At 40.8% G+C, this 11769-nt stretch overlaps 2 protein-coding genes across 2 annotated transcripts in view; both read left to right on the plus strand.

Annotated features, from left to right (window-relative positions):
* Nucleotides 1-2267, plus strand: part of CDC14A (cell division cycle 14A) — a 58881-nt gene extending 56614 nt beyond the window's left edge. The window contains 1 exon segment of the mRNA XM_032192026.1: nucleotides 1906-2267. Within this exon segment, the coding sequence (XP_032047917.1) occupies nucleotides 1906-1935 (30 nt within the window). The 3' untranslated portion in view covers nucleotides 1936-2267.
* A 4355-nt stretch (nucleotides 2268-6622) lies between these two features.
* GPR88 (G protein-coupled receptor 88) lies at nucleotides 6623-7847 on the plus strand. Its single transcript, XM_032192310.1, has one exon. It carries the CDS (start codon nucleotides 6750-6752, stop codon nucleotides 7845-7847), a length of 1098 nt encoding a protein of 365 aa, XP_032048201.1. The 5' UTR covers nucleotides 6623-6749.
* The last annotated feature ends 3922 nt before the right edge of the window (nucleotides 7848-11769 follow it).

Below are 11769 nucleotides of genomic sequence, written 5' to 3' on the forward strand. Positions count from 1 at the left end.
CATCTGTAATGAAAATTACAAAACATGCAATCTTGTTTTCAAGCAATCTGAATGCATGGATAAGAATATCCATGAATATCCATATATATAATAATTTAATGAATTTTAAATTTCAGAATACTTAGGATTACTTAAATTGTAATATAAAATTTCTGGTTACTGTCTATTTTGTCTTACATGTGTTGCTCGTGGTTCTCTGTCAACTAATGCCAGCTGTTCCTGAGAACACTGAATATGTACAATTTTTTCAGGTCATTCTTCTGCTGTCCAAGCTTAAAGTGATCTATTACTGTACATCACACTAGTGTGTAACGCTAAATTTCCTGCGTTTTTGGTTTTTGTTAATCAACTTTGCTTGGAATTCAATTCTGGAGGATCAGTTTAAAATCCTGCTTTAGCTGATGCAACCATAATTCTGATTTTAAAAATATTCTTCCAAAAATGAGATAGCTTTGAGGATCATTAAGAGAGCAGAAGTTCTGAGTGCTTGTTAATGAAGGGATATTCTTTCTGCCTCCCTCTTTGTAATAACTTAACAAATGTTTGCACTAAAGCTTATAACCCAGAATGATTAGAGAACATTGGGGGGGGAGAAACTTATGATTGTATATTTCATAGTGACTCTGACCTTTAAGAGAAAACAAAAAGAATGTTTTTTATCACTGCTTTGTTTTACAGTGAATTGTTTTCTATTAAACGATATCCTTCATTATCAAATCTATTTGGTGCTAAAATCATACCCTTTTTTAGTCAGTGTCTGTATGCTGGCAGCACTTCTTTCTCAACCTAGGAAAGATTATCCAGATGGTCTCAGATCTGGAACATGTGAAAAATGCATTTAAAAGACAACTTCAGAAACGTTTTGTTTAGTCTCAGTGGATAGGAGGAAGAAAAAAAGCAGTATTAGTGTTCTAAAGGTTTATACTGAAGTGATTTTTCTACTAACAGGTTTCATTATGGATGCCAGTGTGCATATCTACAGTCACAAGTCAGGAGGAATAGTGGAAACCAGACGATAAGGCTCAGATTTCGTAGGACTCATGTTGTTCATCCTATTGTATTGATGCAGTTTTAAATATAAGGTGTGGGGTGTGGATGAGTTGAGTTTGTTTACAACATTTACAACTGCACCAGTACAATGAAGAACTCTCAGATAAAACATTCTGGTCATGACACCTTCCTCAACACATTTGTACAGGAGGTAATAAAATGTTCAGATTCTCTCTAAACTGATTACTTTATAAGAAAACTGTAATGGAACCAGAAATAAATACAGTAATTAGATTATGCCTCCTTCTTAAATATGTTATTTGCAGAGCCTTATGAACAATTTGCAGTAACAGTATAATTTTAATCTTTTTAGTAATTACACTCAAATTTATTAATTTGGAAAATTGTGATGCTGTAATATTTTTCTCAGTAATGAGCTACAATGTGAATATTTCCTATGTCATTACCTGAATCAACACCTTAAGCGTGCTCTGTTTTTTCACAGTAGCACTTTCATTCTTATTCAGGATAAATGGAAATAATTATAATAGCTGTAATCATATATTTTCCCAACACATTTTTTTAACGTGGTATTTTACGCTGTTATGTTAGAGGGTTTGTAGTGCTTTCTCCAAGAATCTCTAGAATTTGGTTTGGAGGAATGTAGATACAGAGAAGTTGATGAATTTTAGTGTTTGTTTTTTGAGCTTCTGTGTCCAGTTTTTTTGAGTTGCTTGTATTTTGAGTTTTTCCTACGCAGAAATTCAGATCCACTTCCAACTCTTTTTCTTCCTCCTGTCCTTCCTGTCCTTCCTAAAGATGTGCCCTTCCTGCACATCTTTAAGTGCAAAATGTGTATTACATATAAATATATCCTTTTTAGTGAGTTTTAATCAGTTTTTCTTCTCTGCACAGTCCCTTCAGTCTGAATATGTTCAGTACTAAAGCCTTGCTGCTTTGGTGAAACCTGTTGAGATCTTACAATGGAAGTCCTTCATGAAGAATTTAAGGAAATAAGCTGCTCATTCAGATGAGGATTCTTCAATACAAGATATATTAAAACCTTAACACCAGGAGGCAACTTCTCAACAGCAGGAAACTTCTGGTTAATGACTACTACAGATGCACTGAAGTTGAATTTGTGGAAATTATTACTCCATGTTATTATATACAGATTTAAAATTTTTAATGTTGAAACTACTTGAATATATTTCTAATGAATTTCATTATGACATTTATTAACTTGTGTACAGTCTTAAAATGTATTAAGAGAATATTTTATTAAGCTATATATATAAAATTATGTAAAAAATAGAATGTTTTAATTTAGTTTTTCACTTCTTTGCTACCAAAATGTGTATTTTAAAAATTTTTTATGTGTTTATCAGATATGAAAAATTTATGAACAAGAAGTTTTTTCTCATTTTATGGGTCCATCATTATTGCTTAAAACCTAAGGTAATTACCTCTTTCACTAATTGGTCTTCTGTTGATGGAAGTCTAACTAGTGAGAGACTAGTTATTACACTATTAACTGAAAGCACTTGAGTACATATTCTGCTTTCCACTTTCAGCTGCTGATCTTTCATAAGGAAAAATAAATTGAGATGCAACATGTAAGTTACATCCTCAATTGCAAAAAGAAGGTAATTTAGCTGATGATTCAATCATATTATTAATACTTTCTTTCAATTTGTCTTAAAGGAGTATTTTAACTTTTTCTTTTCAATATAGAATGTTAAATTTTGCTCTGCCATACATACTGCAAAAATATAGACAACGCTGAAGTTGGTAAGAATATGTTTGTATGATGAATTTGGCAGTTCTGCATACTTGCATGTTGTTAACCTACATTTGGCAGTATGCATACAAGTTTCATTAGCAAAGCACATTGAAGTAGATGTTGGAACTCTGTTGAATTTTCACTTACTGATTGGATATTCCATAAATCTTTTGATTTGAAAACTACTGTTTTAGGTATCGTAACCTGCTGTATCACTGAATAGTCTTCTCATTAGCAAAGATAACCTTTAATATACAATCAGGTGCAATTAGGAATGAAACTTTAAATGAAATGGTGTTCCAGTGAAGTATGAGAGATCACGTTTAAAACTTAAGACTCCACAAGAAAAAAAATAAAATAAAAATTAAGCAGCTGTGAAAACTTTATTTGCCATTGTAGTTCAGAAGACATACACAGTACAGATGTGTTACCCGTTATTTTTTCCAATATCTACAGGAATTTCAAAATAAAATGGGGTTGACTTATCAGTCTTTGTTCCCGAAGACCTGTGAATGACCTGCATTTGCTCTGCAAATGAAGTTAAGTGCCACAAATTTTTTTGAAAAGTTTTAGATTGCAAATTGGTACATAAAGTTATACTGAAAGTGTTAATAAGCAATACCGAGAGCAGCTATATGAATCACTGAATAAAAGTTACATGCAATACTGTACCTTTCCACAATTGTGTATATGGAACATATACACACACAAAGTAGCATATGTGTGTGCATATATGTATATGAATTATAGATTAATGGTAAGGTAATTCTACCTCTCAAGGAAAAAAAGTTGTGCTTTGTTATAAATAGTTTTCCTTAATAAAATGTTTAATTTTGGAATGTAGATATATATATTATACAGCTAATTGATAATAAAACGCATATATCAGCCAGCTTTCTTGTTTTTGTCTTTTCTTACTCTTTATCTAACATCGTAACAGCAAAATCACCTTCTTCTAAAGCACATCACTTACAAGATAACATTGCAAAAGAAATGAGTGTGATGGGTATCTTTTATCTCTAATCTTTCTAGCTGATATTCCTATATTTGCTTTGCATAACAGTCTCAAGTATTTAATCAATGTGACAATATTATTCTCTGAAGATTACATTTCTAAATACCATAATTTAAAATGCCTCTTAATTGAGGAAACATTGCTTTCCAGAAGGATCCTTGTTAAAGGTGTAATACACCTTATCTTTTTTGCATGTGCAACAGTTTTATTTAGCCTCACTAATAATAGTAGGGTCTTTGTCCATAAGAAAACAAACAGCCATGTTTTCATTTTGCTTTTTCTCCTTCCTTTAGTTAAAAATTAGTCACAAATGGTTCTAACGGAGTTTAATTCTGCTGATGATTTTCAGCAAATTTGTTGTGTTGCATGATAACTTATCCATGGTGCTTAATATTCCTGTCAGTCAGTACTGCAATAGGTGATGGTAACTGTTGCACAGCCTCTCCGAAGGACTGGCAAAATCAGGAATAGAACAGCTGCTTTAGCAGCTGCCCAAGTTCTAGCAAATAATATAATAATCTTCCAATAACACAATAAAGGGTTCATGTTACTGCACTGGATATTGGATACAACAATAGATATTGGTTTGGATGCATACAGTAACTACGAAGGAAGAACAGTTAATTAAAAAGTGTCTAGGACACTGAAAGCAATTCCTCCCTTTCCCTTTTTTCTATACTTCCCTCTTACTGATGTATTATACTAAAGACAGTAAATTCCAGTTAATGGATAATGTTTTGTGTTCTTAACAATTTGTGATAAACATAGCCAGTATTCCATAACAATCAACTTCTTAAAAAATAATAAATAAGTTTGGGGACAGTAAAATGTTAGGAAGTCTTTAGAACCTTTTAGTTTTTCAGAAATGCCCTGAATTTTTATATCCTGTTCACTTAACCTTGAACTTCCACCATTTCCATTGCTTCATATATAAATGCATCTCCTCCTCCTGGGAGAAAAAAACTGTAGCGCATGAGATCTTGAAAAGGAGGTTGGATAAACACAGAAAGATGGATTAAATAAATCTAGAGGTCTCTACTGGGCTTACAATTCTGTGGATAATGCCTTATGGAACCATTAATCTCTTCAAGGTATGCTTTATGAAGCCTTTTGGTTAGGGAGATATTTCTTGTTACAGATTTAAAGAATATTTTTCAATTACAGTACTGCAGAAAGAGGAGGATTTTAGTTTCTATAATAACTGTTCTCTACTGACAGCTAAACAATGAAAGGCCTCAAAAGGTTTGACACATGATTAGATCTACAGTGTAAAGTGCAGCAGGCAAAAAAATATGGTAATTAAGGGCCTGATCAAGTAAATTGCTCAGGTATGTCTTTAACCTTAAGCACATGAGCAATCTAGTTAATTAAAAAAGAACAGATACTCATAGTTGTAATGAATACATATTTGGATCAACAGTCCTGTCAATTACAAACATGAGACTTTCTGCCAAATAAAAGATGTGCTATGCTGAAAATTAATCCACTGATCTACACAGATTAACTTCATTATCTTAAAGAATTTGTGATTACCTGCTAACATACTATTTTGCTGTTGTTATTTATCAGCATCGTGAGTTTGACAATATCTAAAATACCTTACGAAGATATCTTTAGTCAATACCCAGATAATACCTAACCAGCAGAGAAAGTTTACTTATCTAGCTCATATATAATCCATGTGTAAAAGCAGTTTCTCTCTTAATCAGCATTCTTTTTCTGGAATGCTTTTAAGAAGAAATTTTTTTTAAGAAGTCATTTTTTCTCGGTTTCTTATTAAATCTTTTCAATGGTAAGTGAGTTAACATTTGGTCCCTGTTTGAGTAAAGCATTGTAGAGTACCTGGGAGAATCCCAGTGCCAACTCTTGTCCATCCTGTGACTGTTCCACCCTGCTCTTCAACCAACTCTTGGTCAGTGTGAGAAGCTTTCATTCTGTTTTGAAAGAACTTGCTTTTTGAATTGAATTTGTTGTGAGACCGTTTCAAAGACTATACCGATTCCATTTCACCTGTGTACTTAGTGACACAAACATTTACCTCCAGCAGGTTAGTGATGCAAAACGTCCTGTTAAGAGAAAACAAGCTGAGTCTTTTATGAAGAAATGTAGCGTATGTAGGTTGAGGACCGGTTTCCTCAAATAAGAAATGCTGTCTTAGCAGGGATCTGTGTACCTATCACATTGGGGAGATTTAATTTGCAAACGTTATTACAGACCAGTTCTGAAATTGTTTAAAGGAACAGTACATTTTTGCTTAACAGAAATAAGATCAGAAAAATCAGGTTCAGTATCTAGCTGAGGAGTTTCTACAGCAAATGGGTTGTATTTTAGTCATAAGTGACTGATATTAGTTTGAAAGCTTGCTGAAAATTAAAGTTGCGTAAATGGGCTAGAACCAGGAAACTGGCAAAGCAAAGAGAAAAGAGTCAGACTGTGTAGTTGCAGTATTTCTGGAGCATGATAGATTTTTTTTTTTTCCTTCTTGATTTAACAAGTTGAAAATCTGCTGAATAATTCATGAAGAGTGGAAGGGCTGAATCTTCCTGGAATGATATACAGTGTACGTACTGTGGCACAGGAGAAACTGCAAAGCTTTGTATCAGTTGCTGCCGTTCCTGCTGCCGATTGCAAGGTGCTGCTGCTTTTGGCATTTTCACAGCTACCGAATCCTCAGTCATGCTCCCGTCTGCTAACAGCTATCTGCACGCTATGGACCCACCTTCGCTAGCTAGTCTCTGGGATTCCCTGTTACCTCCCAACCCTGGACGCTGCTGTTCTGCAGATGGCTACTGCTAACCGCGTCTGCTGGACTCGCAGCTTCTATGACTGAAATCTGCCTTAGAGTCCCTCAGCTGCACATCCTCTCTCGTGTTTGGCGGGGGGCTCCTGCAGCAGGCTCTTCGGCCCCGGCTGAGGATGGGATTTACAGGGAGAAGCCAAAACTGAGCTGCACTCAGCGAGATGCCCAACGCCTCTTCCTGGAGTGCCAGCTCGCCGCTGCTGCTGCTCTGGGAGGACTCCTCCGGGCCCCGCATCTTCCTGTCGCTGCTCTACGCGGCCCTCGCTATCTCAGGGACCTTATCCAACGTGATGGTCATCTACCTGGTGTTCTCCTTCAAGAAGCTGCAGACGACCAGCAACGCCTTCATCGTCAACGGCTGCGCGGCCGACCTCAGCGTCTGCGCCCTGTGGATGCCCCAGGAGGCCGTGCTGGGGCTGCTGCCCCCCAACTCCTCTTCCCTGCGCTCGGCCGAGTACCGCCTGCTCCGCGGGGGGCTCCTGGGCCTCGGCCTCACCGTCTCGCTGGCCTCCCACCTGCTGGTGGCCTTCAACAGGTACGTGCTCATCACCAAGCTGCCCAGCGTCTACCAGGCCCTCTACCAGCGCCGCCACACGGGCTGCATGATCGGGCTCTCCTGGGCCCTGGCCCTGCTGCTGCTGCCGCTGCTGCCCGGCCTCTGGACGCCGGGCTCGGCCCCGCAGCCGCCCCCCCGGCAGCCGGCCGCCGGCTCCCGCTACACCGCGCTGCTGCTGGCGCTGGCCGTGCTGGGCCAGACGGCGCTGCTGCTGCACTGCTACCTCGGCATCGTGCGCCGGGTGCGGGGCAGCGCCAAGCGGGTCAGCGTCCTCAACTTCCACCTCCTGCACCAGCTGCCCTTCCCCGCCGCCCCGCCGCCGCCCCGCCGCGCCCAGCGCCGCCTCAGCAGCGTCTCGGTGCTGCTGCTCTGCTGCGTCTTCCTGCTGGGCACCCAGCCGCTGGTCTGGGTCAGCCTGCTCGCCTTCTTCCTGCGCCCGGCGCCCGCGGCGCTGCAGGCGGCCAGCTGGCTGCTGCTCTGCTCGCTCTCGGCGCTCAACCCGCTGCTCTACACGTGGCGCAGCGAGGAGTTCCGACGGGCGGCGCGCTCCGTCCTGCCCCGCGCCGAGGGCTCGGCCGCCCCGCGGCACCCCGCGGCCGCCGCCGCCGCCGCCGGCCCCGCCGCGGCCACCGCCGCCCCGCCCTGCCCGCAGCTGCCGCGGCGCCGGGGCACGGTGTGCGGCGCCCCCGCCGCGCCGCGCTGAGCGCCCCGGGCCCCGCGGAGCACGGCGAGGGCAGCCCCGGCGCCTCCGCGCCCCGCCGGCCCCGCTCGCCGCCTGCTGCCCGCGGGCGCGGCCGTGAGGCGAGGCCGGGCGGCGGCCGCACGCCCCTCGGTCCCCTGAAGGAGGCAGCGGGCCCGAGCCGCTCCCGAGCTCCTCCAACGGCTTCAGCGTCTGGCCGAGACTCGCTGCAAGCTCGTTTTTCTTGCTTTTATGAAATCCGTGTGATTCTCCGGGCGTTTGAAATAAGCACTTGGAGCTCCCCGAACGCAAGGTCCATTTGTGGAGAGCTGGCCAATGCCTCGTGCCCCTCCCCAGAACCCCTCAGGAACCCTTTCCTTGTCCCCCAGCTCTGCCGTCTCAGGGCTCCGTGCGGGACCCTCCGTGACCTCCTCTTTGGCAAACTTCAAGATGATGCTATCTGTGGAAATCGTTAAAAACAGACACCTTTTTAGTAACCTGGTTTGGATTTTTTTTAAAAAGCTCTTTATATAAGGCCTGTTTTGACAAGGGCCTCTGCCTGTGGTAATGCACTCAGTAAAATATAACGCAATATGGAGACTAGTGCTGTCCTTCTGGCCTTATCATCTGTTCGGTTACCAATTTGTTGTGTTTCTATTAGATACGTTATTGTTGAAGCGGGATTTCACAGCTTCTGCTAAATATAAAATGACAGATTTTCTGTGGCGTTTGGAAAGGCGACAGCTCCTCCCACGGAGGGTGGCGAGGGAAATGGGCCTGGCGGGGAGCGCTGCAGCCGCCTTCCTCTCAGGAACGCACCCGAAACACCGCTGGTTCCCTCTCCCGTGCCTGACCACCTCCTGCCCCTTTGCCAAGCCGATGCTGTTCTCATGGTGATGGTGCTTGGTTTGCCTTCTGGCACACAAGGCTGGAAGGGGGAATTCATTTCTGAATCTGTGGCCGCTGCTCATTAAAACAACCAGGGCAGAAACACCTCCGTTGTGCTGTCTTGAGAGTGTGAATGGACACGGGGAGCAAAGGAGAGTTATTCAAAAAATGAGGTTCCTGCATTTGATGACAAGTATTTATGTGAGTTTGGCTTAGGAGAATATTTGGATGCTAAGACAGTACAGAGGAAACGAGCACAATGGTATCACATCAAAGGCTACTTGGCCATATTTACACTGCTCCGCACTTCACTTACCTTGCGTGCTGTGGCTAAAGTTTCAACAGAAGTTTCTTTTAAAGGAATAATTTCATTTTTTCATGACTCTTAGACCCATTCAACATCTATGATACACAGATCTATATATAAATCCCCCTACCGATCTTCTGTTTTTCAAAAAAAAAAAAAAAAAAGTTGCCATAATCACAGAAAAGATTCTTCTTGAGGATGGGATTTGACAAAGCCAAGGAGCTACGGCCTCAAAAGGAGAAAAAATAAAATATCTTGATGTCCTGATAATGTATCCACATCTTGAAAACAGCTGTAGTCACTTAGAAGGACCTGTGGAAAAGTAAGAGGAGTTTCCTAGGATCTGAGGCTGACGGAGTTTCCAACTCCATCTCAGAGACAGCATGCCACCTGTGTGACAGCACTGGAAGGATCGGGAGGGCTAACAAGGAATCATGGTCATAGAAAGTTTGCAAAGTTTATTTTATCCACTGTGCATCTGTCTTGGAAAGACTTGGAAAGTCTTCTTGTAATCTCACATTGTAATCAAAGTGACTGTACTTTTGCTAGCTTTGCGCAGCAAATGAAGACAAAGGAGAGCTGTTCCAACCACATCTACATCAGTTCTGGAACATACTCTGAATCACTGCCGAAACAAAGCTAAACCAAGGGCCTCCCAGGGCTAAGACGCTGTTCTGCTATGAGGTAATCCTTGGGCTGGAACCCACAAGAGGATGAGTGCCACCACTTCCCACCATAGCTGCAGACACTTGGCAAAGCTCAGTACTGGGCCCATAAGCAAAGGAACAAACATTAAAATAATCAGCCAACAACATCCCCCCTGATTTTGACTATGGAACACGGCAGTCTGGAATTCAAGCAATAACCTGTTTCATAAATCAATATCCAAACGTCAGAAAATGAACTTCTGGGTTTCTCCCTTATCAAATAGCATGCAAGTTAAATCTGAAATGCCTGTATTTTATATAGACAATGTTTTAAATGCAAGTATGTATAAAAAATGCTATAGTGCAAAACGTCATTCGGCTATCCTCATGCTATGCATTAATTCCAGAGAACAGCTGGAAATCCCTTGGAAAGTTTGATGTAATTACATCTGACTGTAAATCTTTGACTGTTTTAATACACTCAGGTGACATAAATAGCATTACGCAGAAAATAATTTTAATTTTAAATTTCTCTAATTAAAAAAAATATTTTTAATTTAAATTTTAAAGAATTTAAGAATTTAAAATAAAAATAATGTTAATTAAATTAAATCTTTAAATTAAGAATTTTAATTTTAATTTAATTTTAAAATATTAAACTTACTGCTCAGAAAAGTCCTGTATGCCTTGTTCTGCAGCGATATTCTTTGTATTTCCACATTATAAATACTGTGTGGTAAATCACAACAGAAGCGCAGCTTAACTTAACTTTTCCTGCCTCTGTGTTACTCCTTCTTATATGAGAAGATTGATCGGTCTCAGTTTTTAGCATTTCTGCTTTTCTTTTTACAGCCAATTCATATGTGTCCACTGCTAGCTTAATGGTGACTTTTCTTCAATATGAATTTGTTATGTTCACACTACTAATTGACAGGTGCAAAGCATGCGTTTCCAGTTGTCCATTAAAATGTGCAGGTGCAAGGCATATTTGTACTTTTAAATATTGTTCTTTAAAATGTTTCAAACAATTTTTCAAAAGATGTAAATGAAGATGGCAATGAAGCGAAGTTGTCTTTTGATCTGGCATGGTGCCAAACAAGTTGAGCGTGGCCTCGAGCTTCCCCTCCTGGAATGACCAGTCAGTTTCACGAATATTGAACGATGGGTGTGATTTCACCAAAGTGTTGAATTTCTTATATGGCAATGCAAATGCATCACGTTATTCATGTGCAGCAGGTGCCTATTCTTTTGCTATTTCCTCAGGGCTTCTGGAAATGAGCAGCTAGCAGTCAGGAACAGGCTGGATGAATTGTGGTCAGTTGTATTGGTCTGGCTTGAAACAGCCATTTGGTATTACAACCAAAGTAAATTTGCCTGTAATTTAGCCACTCAGTTTGTGATTTGCCTATGCAGAAATACAGCCTTTCCCTGCGGGACCAGCTCTTTGCAGGTAAAATTGTGATGCTTCAGAACTACACCCCAAGGCAGGTGTTAACAAATACAGCTATTTGTGAAAAAGCTTGCAGGGGCTGTTTGTGAAGTTACAGTTTGGACCAAATCATTTGAAGTTATCTTTAATTTAAGGTAGTTGTAAAAAGCCTTGAGCTCTTTCGTGGAATCAAGTAGCTCCAATAATACGGACCTCCACCAAAACTGGACAATTGTTGCCCTAGACAAAGGTGCCATGAACAAGGTGAGGCTGGGAAAATGTGACAAGAGGAGATAAAGATGGCAGGGAGAGGGCACTAACAGCGTGATCCTGAGAAACAGCACAGAGAAAAAGGTCAAAAAGCCAAAAGAGGCCTGGGATTATGATGAAATAAACCCTATAAAATTGTTTGATTCCTTATACGGGTGAGGAAACAGAATTCTATACTTTTCTTAATAAGTAAGACTGCACAGTTGCATTCTCAATTTCTTCTTTTAACAAACACACCAGCAGATTTGCATTAATCTCTAGCATCAAAAAAGACTACCAGTATGAATTGCATCAGCGTTCTTATGGAGACTACATCCATCAGCACTACTGGACTTATAAGCAGGAATAAGAGCTTACCTCTGGATTCAGTCAGCCATAAGCACACTGTGAACCTTTTTTTCTAAC

This window comes from Aythya fuligula, chromosome 8, assembly GCF_009819795.1.
Source record: "Aythya fuligula isolate bAytFul2 chromosome 8, bAytFul2.pri, whole genome shotgun sequence".
Taxonomy (NCBI): Eukaryota; Metazoa; Chordata; class Aves; order Anseriformes; family Anatidae; genus Aythya; species Aythya fuligula.